Genomic DNA, 12,228 nt, shown 5'->3' on the forward strand with positions numbered 1-12,228 from the left:
AGCCATGCTCTGGTAGTAAAAGGTTCTTTACTCCATTTCCTGAGCCCCCTTATGGATAATATTGTTGTTCATATCCAACTCCATGTACTGTCAGATCTAGAGAGCTTTCGAAAAAAACCAACAAGTTTTCTAGATCAGCTAATTTATAAGAATACGAATGTGGATAGTCAGATACTTTATATTTCAATGTTAAGTGCTCCCATTTGGCAAGACACAGAAAAACAATACCTTGGAGTCAAAACTGATTAGAAAGCCCCTGAAAGTGTAATTACTGGGGCAACTGGATAATTGATGATAATTGCATATAAAACTTACACTTGATCAGAAAGATTGTAGAAAAGACTAGAGAGAAAAGTTTGTTTCTTACTAGTGACTATGTTGAATGTTTCCAGCATTTCACACTGGGAAATTCTCTATATACCGCATGCAAATTATTTGCTGGAGACACAAGTCAGAAAAGGAGATTAGTACCTTTAAGAGTTGTTTGTTCAGGATGAAGTTTCAGTTTGTGCACATCTGTGCTGAATTAGTTTTCTAAGACCCTCTTTATCAGGGAGAGCATTGCCAAAAAACAACTTCGCCCTATTTTAGCTTTTCATTAACGTTCAGCCATGATTTTAACTAAAGTGAGGAGGGGTCATGACTACCCAGCAGTGTGTTAGCGGGAGACTAAAGTCTCCAATTTACAATCTGCTACATCTGTGCAATTACCAAGACCACCAGCAGTGAGAAAAAATATTAATCCCTAGACTTTGTTGGTCCCTGTTTAAAATGGTCACATGTCTAAGCTTTAAGGAGATCCATTTGTGAACTCTGAGAATAATGGTACATCCTGTGGTGTCAAATATCATCCTTAATTCAATTTATTTTCCCTCTGCAGTTCTAAGCCTTATAAGATGCAGGCCCCTCTTCCCTGCATGACTAGATGCACCCAGCCATCAAAGAAAGTTGCAGTAAGCAGTTGGGATGAAGTATCCTTCTGCGGTGCAGTTGCAGACTGGTCACCTTCACTTTGAGAGTGGCAAAATCCACAGGCCATTTCTTTGGGTATGTCGATGCTATGAGTGGCACAGCTGCAGCTATGCCACAGTAGTGCTGTAGTATCGACACTTCCTAAATTGATGGAAGAGGTTTTTCCATCAGTGTAGGTAACACAGCTCCCTAAGCGGCTGTAGCTACCCGGTGGTTAGGTTGGCTTAACTACAGCTAGATCAATCTAAATTTTATGCGTAGACCAGGGCTTTGTGTGTAGTGGAAATAGATTCCTGGGTGCCCACAAAATCCACAGGGGATTCTTAAACCATCCATTCGCAGATAAATGAGCAAACACCGAGAGAAATTGAAATGACAGTGGCAGGGAGAAGAGCTGCCTCCAAATGACAATTAGAAAGCATGAATGGCCTTTCCATGACACAAATGAACTGTGGTCTGCCACAGCAGAAATGTTCAGGCATTCTTTTTTGGTCTTCATGCAAATATACTTCCTGGCTCACAGCCTGCATTTGAAGATAGTCCAAAATCTAAATAAACCATCATCTGCAGAGCACTTGGATTCTCAAGGGATTACAAATAACTCTGGAACAGGTCAGCTGCAAGACCCTAGACAACCTCAGTCAAGCCCAAAGGGAGCTCGATACTAATATTCTTTTGTAAAATGTGACTGTGGTTTGTAAACCTTTCATGGCAGGTCAATGGCCCCGATGTCTTTCTGCAAGAAGTATGGAAGTATAAGTGCTTGCTTGCAGCATTTGAGGGTTTTTTTTTACTTCCCTTTGATAAAGCCTGCATAGCTATTATTTCAGTTACTTTAGGTCAACCTTTGTTTTTCAAACCCTGGTACTCAGAGTTCAAACCATGATACAGTTTCATCTCCTCTTAGTCTAATTGCAATACTTTTCCAGTTTATTAGTTTCCAAATGTTGTGCCAAGTTTTTAAAAAGGTAGGTAGGGGAGAATTCTCTTTTGCTTGGAGTTGGCAGGCTGCCATGCTGTGAAGAATATTGCTAGCTGTTTCAGAAAGGGATTAGCATGAAGGCATTTTTCCTGACAGTTAAATTTACATATCACAATGCTGCTGACTGGAATAGAAAGGGGAGTGAAGGAGAAAAAAAACCCACCTCATTTTATTACTCAGGTATAAAAACATTGAAAGTAATGAATAAAATCCTAAAGCTGTAAATCTGGAGCTCAAAAATTAGGGTGTAACGTGACAGAACAATTTAAGCCTTTGCCTCTTTTGGAGAGGTGAGACCTTTGGACTTCATTTCATGGCCTGATTTTCATTAAATTGCCTTTTAAGAGTTAGGATTACAAGAAGCCAGGTCCTCAGGTTCATAACTATGATTTAAGACAACATTGTCAAATCCACAACACTCCCCCCCTACATGGCATAAGAAATAAATAATTTGCTGCTTAATAACTATAAGGACCATTGGAACTGGAAAGTCCTGCGTTTATGGAAGTTTGTATGATTTAAATTGGGTCTGGCCATTGCAAATTTTGGGGCAGATTCTAAATACTTTGACAGGTTTCAGAGTCCGATGAAGTGAGCTGTAGCTCACGAAAGCTTATGCTCTAATAAATTTGTTAGTCTCTAAGGTGCCACAAGTACTCCTTTTCTTTTTGTAAATACTTTGAGGATCTCAGAATCGGATTCTTTCTGTTCATTTTTTTAAAGCTATGAAAAATAATTTTAAAAAACCCCACTGAAATGTTAAACTTTTTTTTTCTGTATGGAATTTAATAGTAACTTTGCACCTCAAAGAATCTTGATTCTTTTGTCTCTGTTATTAGGTTGTAATTGAATTCTGATCTCTGTTACACTGGTATAAATCTGGGGGAGCTGGAGCATTTGAAGTCAATGCAGTTATTCCGGCTTTATACTAACGTATCCGAGAGCAGAATTTGATCCAATAACTTTAGCTTGGCCTTAGAATTTTTCCTTACGTTTAAAAAAAAAAAGTTGATCTTGATTTCTGGAAAGTATAAAGAAAAATGGAAAATTTAGGATGTGTCGGAGAAGAGAATTCCAAATGGTGAGCTCCTGCAGGTGGCAGAATGCTCTCCCACTTGACATTACTTGAGATATTCAGAACAAAGCAAAGCATTGTAAATTATACCAAATATAATCAGGGAACAATTTGCACCATCATGGGAAAGAACAGAACGCCCTAGCAGGTGTTTTTTGTCTTTGATATCTATGATTCCATGAACATCATCCAGTTACAAAGGTTTCTCTGGAACTTAAGGGATCTCTGGTTTGACCAAGTTCAGCCTTATCTGTGTGTGAAGAAAACAAAATGGTTGGACATTTCTGAAACGGAGTGTACTGTACTGACATACTGGTCTGTTATTTGCCTTCCTGTTGTGGATGGACTGCCTGCTTTATGCGTCAAGTACATAGTGAAAGGAATGGGGAATGTCTCTCTCACCCCTCCCCCGCCCCCCCCAAAAAAGGTGAAAATGCTATAATCCACTGTGGTTTTGTTATAGTAAGAACAGTGGCATTCCTAGGGCTCTCTCTTGCTCAGGTGGCTGACTCAGGCCAAGTGAGCACTTCTTAGGAAGTATTCACCTTTTGGAATCATTTGCTGTTGATTTGGTCCACAACTGCACTGTGTATCTTGCTATGTCCATGAAGCAAGTGTCCAATCGCCAATATGGTGATGCCAAATCTTTTTAGGTCTGACTGACTGCTTTTGTTGAAACGGTAATATGGGATAGCTAGAATCTACAAACAAAAGAGGTTAAACCAGTTTCTTCATGTCTCTGGGCATGTCATTGTTACCTGCAGGCTAATAGAGGGGGGAAAGAGAGACTGGTAAGTGCCATTTTACAATGATCCCGGCAATAAAGAAAAGCATTTTTTTAACCCCGTGTTGCGCGTTCTGAGATATAATGGAATCTAATAGGTTTCAGATGGGCAAGTTGTTCTTGGAATTCCATCAATATTTATTTAACTTGAGTCTGCTTCTAAGACAGGATTTGCAGCTAAATATGTATCATTCAGAAACATGCTCGCCTTCTGTCTGAAACAAAAATTCTCTCACTGAGAAGTGTTAATATGCATCTGGCCTTAAGCCTACAGTAATTAATGGGATTCTGAAAGACTTGAATGTAGGACCCTGTAGTTTATTTCTTAACAAATGCTCTTTTATTCTGAGATCTTATTATCCTGTATGGTTGCACATTTACCTCATGTGACCTCTTAATACAAAATGTGTTTTTATTTATATATATATTTTTTAAAATTCCTCCCTCAGATCATAACAGGGGAGTTCTACCGGATTCACTACTTAAAGGAGAAGTCTCGGTCCTTCATCCAGAACCCATATGTGGCAGCTCTCTACAAACAAGTGGGCTGTTTCGCCTTTGGCTGTGCCATCAGCCAGTCCTTCACAGACATTGCCAAAGTGTCTGTCGGACGCTTGCGACCTCATTTCCTGGAAGTTTGTAATCCAGACTTTTCAGTAATCGACTGCTCTGAAGGCTATATTCAAAACTACACCTGTAGGGGAAATGACAACAGAGTCCAGGAAGCCAGGTGAGAGGCATTTCCTTGACAACATAGGGGGGAAAACGGTTGTTTCTTCCAAAATGGTGTCCCACAAAATACTCCTCGGGTCCCTTCTGCCAGCAATGGATCATTTAGAAACTTCCTTCTCTGGGAAGACTGCCACTGAGCTACTACTATTGACTGGCAATTTCCCTAAGGAGTTACTGAACTCTGCTGAATAATACTTCTCCTTCCTTCTATTAACTCCTACACAATTGTTTCATGAATGCTTGCTCAATGTGGGAATTTACCATAAGAGCTGACATCACAGGTATGTGGTTTGGATCTACACGGCAAAACAGCCCTTCCTTTATGTAAAGACAGCAAACAGTGTCAGGAAGGCTTTTTCAAAGCCTTTATGTCGTGTTCATTGGATATTTAATTTTGATATTTTTTTGGGGTGAACTTTACAAGTTATACTTATTGTACCCTGATTGGTGTTTGCCTAAATTCCCAGATATCTTGGGCTGACTTGTAAGTTACCAGTCTGCTGAGTATATAACAGTTCATAGTTGTGCTGCCCCAAAAGCAGACCAGGAAGGGAACTGCAATCCCATGATTCTCCACCTCTTGATCCGTAGAGGAAATAATTTGCTACTGGTCTACTTATCATGTTGCCATGCTCAGCTGCATTGGCTGGAGTGTCAGGATGGGGGTGGAGCAAATGCTTGATATGTACCCTCCTCATCCACTCACTCTCCACCATACTGGGTGTGGGGGGAGCAGCAGCCCCAGATAAGTTGCTTCCCCATCCACAATGCCAGGTAGCCCATACTGAAAAAATAAGGGTGTACCTTACATCTCCTTATTCCCCTGTTGTAAGAGGCAGGTCACAGTCCTCCCTCTTGATTATTCATAGGCAGGTTCAATCTAATATTATAATGGCTGGTTCATATGTGTTCTCTGTCTTACAGGAAATCCTTCTTCTCTGGTCACGCCTCCTTCTCGCTCTATACCATGCTTTATTTGGTGGTGAGTACCCTCCATTTTTTGAGAGTCAAACCTGTTTGCACACCTCAGCATCCCCACATGGGACGCTCACCCCCAATTGTAGCAATTTGGCAGCTGATTACATTGCTCTGACTACATCAGAAGACTGCAAGGACTGAATAAAAAACTGCCATTAAAAACTCAAAAATACTTGAACTTTTTAGCATTTTTGGTCTTGTGACTCTTGAAATTTCTGTCCGGTTACACAGACCTTGGCTGCACCAGGACTGTTACCAAGTTTCCAGATCAATCCTGCATTCCTTGCTCAAACTCCCACTGAAGTCAACAAGAGTTTGGGGTGAGCCAAATAAGGAAGCTGCATCTCCTAAAATCAATGCACAGGGGCTCTATTTACAGTTATATTAGGCAGCTTGCTCTGGTCTCTGCACTTGATGAATATATAAGCCTAACCTGCTGCCCCTATAGGTTAAAGTCTGGTTTCCATGTTACATTTGCGGCCAAATCTGAAAGCAAAGCAGGTGAACTGGCCTCCCCACACAGTCTGATCTAACACTGTGGGCTGGTCTGTTTTTCTCTGTCAATGAAAAATGGTTCTGCCCTTCCTCTACTCTGCCCTTGAATAGAGCAGTGTGCCAAGGTGCTTCCTGCCTTTAGCTGCTGGAGGCATGCTTGATAGCACTCATGAAACAACCCAGCACAGGTCAGTTATGGATGGAACTACGGTAAACTTTTTTGGAAAGGAGATTTGGACAGTGATTTGTGTAAAAAGTAATTAGGAAAAAGGTTTTTAGATACTTTCAAAGATTTGCGGCCCCCATATCTCCTGTAACCTTAGATTGGAAACCAAAGAAACAGCGCTGTACTTATGAAAACATTAAACATGAGCTTTTATTTATCCACGAGCTGCACTTCCCCACCCCTCCTTTACTTTGCCATCTGAAAAGATAAATTACCACGGCTCTCTCCTGGTTTTTAATCCTGGATTTTTTTTTAACTCCCTTCCCCCGGCCTGGAAGCAGTTTCTGTAATTTAATTACTGGGGTTTTTAGACAGTTGGGGGGGTTCCATTAATTTATTTCCTCATTTTCTTTTTTCTTTTCTTGAAACATTTCAAATTTATTCTGTAAACATTCACGCCATTTCCTCTAAGCGACGTTAAAACAACGTTCTCAGTGAATGGCTGGGGAGATGTGATGTGAAAGGAATTGGACATTTCCCACCCTATCCCGCCCCCAAACAAAATAGGGTTCAATGTTGTGTTTGTGTGTGTAAGAGAAAGAGAGACCCAAGGTTGTGGCAACAGTTCTGCACTGTTTCTGAATGATTGTTTTGTTTTACCCATCAACAAAAATCACTACTTCAGTTTTCCATGAAACAGTAACTCCCCCCTGACCCCAACACGCCATCGTGAGTGATCTGTATTTATATACCATAAAGTGCAGCAGCTTTAATTAAAGTTAACAGGTTAAAAGTTCCTTTGCCGTGTCAGGAGAGGAGGGGAATCATTCATAGTGCTAAAGCCCACGCAGTGACGTTTCACAGAAATCTACGCCCTTAATGGCTGATTTGCAAAACTTTCCAAACTGCACTTGGAGCCACTGCTTGCCATGAGTATTAAATAAGATTCTGCAGGCAGTCAAGTAGGTCATCTCTAATAGGCTCCCAGGCTTGGCTTCAGGAAACTGAGGATGGCAGCTTTAATTAAACAGGTGGTTGGTTCTGTCAGAACAATAAGCGAGACTGGTGCTGTCTTTCTGTGTTTGATCCCATTGTTTGCTAGATTCTGCCACCACCTTTTCAAGGCCTCTGCTGATCCTGATACCACAAAGGAGTAACTCACACTCTTAAATCATAAGGACTCTGTTCTGCTGCTTCCTTTATTAAAATACACGGGGACAAATCTTGAAGTGCTGACTCAGGCAAATCCCCCCCCTTCCCAAGATGTGCCTGGTGTCTTCAACGACAGCAAGAGATGCCAGTCAGCACCTCTTGGGATTTTTGCCCAACTGGCTTCAATGGAAGTTGAGGAAAGACCTCCAAGTTTCTCTCTCCTATGTTAAAATCACTGTGCGGGTTGTTTTATTCTCACAAACTTTGCCAGGTTTTTTTCTGCGAGACCAGCAGTTACACAGCAAGTTAGAAACAAAAGGGAACACTGACCGTTCAAATACGCAGGATGGGCCTGACCATATAAATGCTCCGTGCACTGGGTTCCCTGCAGAGGCCAGAGCCAGGCCTGGAGATGGCATCTTGCAGGAGATGCTCCCACAGGACGTTAGAAACAATGCTTTTTTGGTCCTGCCATTTTTCACCACTTTGCCCCAGTGCCTGCCATATATTTTTCTCCGACCTCCACAGAAAGCTTGTAACGACTGCCCTGTATTTGGGGTAGCGCACAACTGAATAGTTGCAGCCCATGAGTCTTCTGCTAGACTCCACCAGAGGGGCAGCATGCTCATCTGAATCTACTGGGAAGTGCATTGTGGGACAGGGCCCTGGTTGCAGCGGCTAGCAGTGATATCATAGAATCATAGAAGGTTAGGGTTGGAAGGGACTTCAGGAGGTCATCTAGTCCAACCCCCTGCTCAAAGCAGGGCCAATCCCCAATTTTTGCCCAAGATCCCTAAATGGCCCCTTCAGGGATTGAACTCTCAACCCTGGGTTTAGCAGGCCAATGCTCAAACCACTGAGCTATCCCTCCTCCACACTTATATCAGAGAGAGAGCGAGATTGCGGCCATGGCACTCCAACAGTAATCAAGCTCTGATTTCTCGTCCCTGCCCTTGCCCTTCCCATCGTCCTCATATGGAAGCACTTCGGCTATCAGCACTCTGCGGCATCTGCCTCTCTTCCCCAACCCACTAGAGACTGAAAACAAAACAGTGTGGAAGCTGGCTTTTGACCAGTACAGCCTATGTCCTCCAAGACTGCAGTCTGGAAGGCACTGACCTCTGCTCCTTGGCTGGGATATAACAATGTGACCTGTGACATTGGATTGGTTCCATTTATTCCTCTGGATAGAGGATTACTGGCCCAGAATTCCCAGAGGTTTTTAAGGCTTGAAATACTGAGCTAGGATTGGTAGCAGGCACAGTCAGGCTATCTGTTCAATTGTGCTCATAGAGCTGGGGCAAGAATTATGCTAATGGGTTTGATGGAAATTGAAGAGGGGGGAAAAAAAGAAACAAACGGAGACATAGTTTTGTACAGTGTGTGTCTGATGTCAGGAAGCCAGTCCCTCTCCTTGTCCAGTAGTGGCCTTCTCTTTGTCATTCCACACCTTCCTACCACTCTGTGCAAGAGTCTTCTCCTTTGTATTTTCTGCTACCAAAAGCATAATGAAAATATACCACCCCAGCACAAAATCCATAGTACTGAAAAGCTGATAATGATAGAAAAACTAATGATATTGTATTAGTGGGTGTTAAAAAACCCTCTCTCCTTCCCACTTGTTTGGGTGAGAGGAGCTTTATAAGACTGGTTTGAAACACAGATAAATCACTGCCAAGCACTATTTTTGCATGCTTCTAATATGTCTCGGTGTCAGTAAGTTTGATGGACCCATCATCTTGATGTAAACAAATTGTTTGCTCTCCGATTCCTGAGAAGCTGCTTAGCAAAAGTTTGGCTGCTGCACTGCTGAGGGCTCATGTGATGGAGGATTTCGCAGGGGCTTGTGGAACAGGGAACTGGCTGCATTTTTTCAGGTACCTCCTGCAGATTGGGGGTCATTAGTCACCAGGTCCTTTTTTAAAGACATGCTTGGACAAATTTATGGGGGCTTAGTGAACAATGCAGAATTTCACCTTCAGCAAGTATCTCATTCTTAAATGATCAGTCACAGGAAACCATTGAGATGTTGTGTTTGTGAGTGGTTGGGTATCTAAAATAATTCACTGATGTGCAAAATCCTCAATAAAAATATATATTGTTCATGCAAACCTTCCTTTTCAGCAGGTCTGTGCCATTCATTGGCCAGATCTCTGGTCATGAGAGCCTAGATGGAGAATTCAAACTCACTAGGAAATATGTACTTGTGTGGGGAAACACTACCAAAACCTGTCAGACAGCTTTAGAAAATGTCCAGATTTTGTGGTGTCCAAATATGGGGTGGATTTAGCATTCCTGAAGGGTGCCTGACTGATAGCCCCAGCCTGTCATTTATCCACAGAAATGATCCAGAGTAGAAATAGTATTGCAAGATTCCCCCACAGTGCCCAACCCAAGTGCTCCAACTTTGACCTGGAGAGTGTAGCCCTGGGAATGAGAAGATGGGACAGTCCTTGGTTTCCCTGGTGATGCTGTCGACTAGTGTAAATTGTAGTGGCTCCCCCCCCCCCGGTGAAAACATTTATCCACTAGGAATTGAACCGATAAAATATCCAAATGGGGCCAAGAGTTGTGTTATTACTTGCCCCCATTAGTGAAACAGGAATAAATACTAAATACCAGAGGGGAGTCTATATTCCAAATCCTTACGGAAGTGTCTCCAGGAAGACATTTAATACACACAAAAAGCACTTGGGGCTCAATTTGAAACACAGATTCAGGGCTACATTTTGTATCATTTTCTGGTCATCAAAAACATGCAATTAACGTCACCTGCTTTGTATAACAGTTTACAAAGGGAAATGACTCTCTGGTAATCCTGTTAGTACTAATTTTTCTTGCCTTGTTACCAGTTGGCTAAGTAGAACCATAACGCTTATTGTAATTTTTATAGTGGAATGGGTGAAGGGGAGCTATACAATTTGGTTTGGAAATGTCCAAGAAGGTTTGAATGTATTTGTGTGTACACTAAGGGTGTGTCTTTACAGGGGGTGGGAGTGAGGAAAATGTGTTCTTCACTCAAGGAAAAACCCTACTGAAGACAAGGAGGCTTGTAGTTTTCATAGGAGTTAGCAGGTCAAGTTAAAGACTATAAGGAAGCCTGGTGTTTATCTCAACCTGCTAATGTGAAAACTACAAACTGCCTGATCTGCAATAGGATTTTACTTCCTGGTAGTTAACTTGAGTTAAGAACGCACCTTTTTTTCTCCCCCCGAGTGAAGACAAGGCGGAAGGTCAGATAAGGCCCATAAGGATGTTGAACTACGAGGATGCAGATGGCCTGTACAATAGGACTTTTCAGCCCATGTGGATCATAGAGCTAAGCACAGTGGGGAGGAAAGGGGAAGCCGGTGGATTCTAGGGCGATCATTAACCTGAAGGAACATCTTTGGACTAGCTATGTTGATGCCTTAATGCCCTGGCTGAAGGGAGAATTCTATTCCTCAAGCCCTACATAAAGCTTCAGCTTTGTGCTGGGAACCAAACTTTTACTCAGAGTTCTTTTCTCTGTTCTTTGAAAGCAAGAATAGCAATGAATTTTTTCCCATCTGTCAATGAGCATAATTAAGGAGAAACATCAGTTATCAACCTGCAATTCAATGCCACATGGTAACAGAATCTTCCTAATAACCTCACAACTATCTGAGTTCTTTTGTATTCCAGTGATCCTCATTCCCTCATGAGAACTGAGATGCCAGCAGTTATTACTTAGGTTTGCTGTTATTATGCCACCTTAGTTTAACTGACTGATTGCAATCCTTTAGCATTGTTCTTTGCTTGTGGCTTAGCGGGGAGAGCTGGGTCATGGAATACTGTCTCTGGTCCAAGAATGGTGTGAGTTTAGTGGCATGCAGATGCAAGCTCAGGGGGCGTTCTGGAGTCATTTAAGAAAAACAAGTGCTGGGTTCAAGTTCTACTTAGCTGATAATTTTGGGGTTTCGATGGGATCAGGGCCAAAATGTGACCCCTAGATAACTATCTGCAATTAAATTTCAGATTATACAGTCGACAAAAGGAAGAAAATGCAAACGTGCTTTTGCTCCTATGATGTCTTTTGTGCTTCTAATCCTGCAGTTCACAATCAGTCAGCAACTGCATCCCGTCAGTCTAGTGGACTTCGCCAGGGATGAATTTGGCTTAGAGAGCTTTGCCCAAATAAGCATTCCAGGATTTGTGCCCTCTTCAAAGGGCGGGTGGGGAGGGGGAGGGAGAGAGGTTTACATGGAATATAACTTCAGGTCAAGTGTATAGAGTCCAGTCAGGGAAACACGATAAGGCCCTGCCAATGCTCAGAGCGAAATCTTAGGAAAGAAAATGACAAATTTCCTAGATCTGGCTGAATGCAGCCGTGTGATATGGATGGGGTGAGATGGGAGTTCTGCTTGACAGCCAAGTTACTTACTCAGCACCTTCCCAGTAAACGCCTCCAAAGCATAAAGATAAAGTGTATATATTCTTCTCTCCCTGCCTGCTCCTGACTTGTAATCCTACAGATGGACATAAACTGTTTGTTTGCTTAGGCTCACTTGCTGACCACAGTCTGTTCTCCCTGACATCTGTGGAAGTTCCCTGGCAGGAGAAAAGCTATGTATTTCTCCTAAAGCCATCTTGGTACTGTGGTAACTTCTCCTCTGCCAGCACTTCTAACAATGGATAGGCTCTCTAAATAGCTACTACTACATATTATTGCAGGTCACTTCATCCTCCCTTCCCTTTTGCCTTTTGTCAGGCCTGCTCCTTTTAATCATTGTATGTTACTTTATTTTAATGCTACACAGTGGGCTGCAGTGGGAGTAACATATTTTACATTATTATCTTACCCCCAGCTAGGCTCACCCATAAACTTCTCCTACATGGCAGCATTTACACATTTAGCAGAAGTCACTTGCAAA

At 42.3% G+C, this 12,228-nt stretch overlaps 1 protein-coding gene across 2 annotated transcripts in view; it reads left to right on the plus strand.

Annotated features, from left to right (window-relative positions):
* The window catches only part of PLPP3 (phospholipid phosphatase 3), a 65,661-nt gene that overhangs the window by 39,711 nt on the left and 13,722 nt on the right, over positions 1-12,228 (plus strand). For both annotated transcript variants that reach the window (XM_043490646.1, XM_038413270.2), the window contains exons 3-4: positions 4,263-4,543; positions 5,470-5,527. In XM_043490646.1, the coding sequence (XP_043346581.1) occupies positions 4,263-4,543; positions 5,470-5,527 (339 nt within the window). The remainder of the gene's footprint in view (positions 1-4,262; positions 4,544-5,469; positions 5,528-12,228) is intronic.

This window comes from Dermochelys coriacea, chromosome 8, assembly GCF_009764565.3.
Source record: "Dermochelys coriacea isolate rDerCor1 chromosome 8, rDerCor1.pri.v4, whole genome shotgun sequence".
In the NCBI taxonomy this organism is placed as follows: domain Eukaryota; kingdom Metazoa; phylum Chordata; order Testudines; family Dermochelyidae; genus Dermochelys; species Dermochelys coriacea.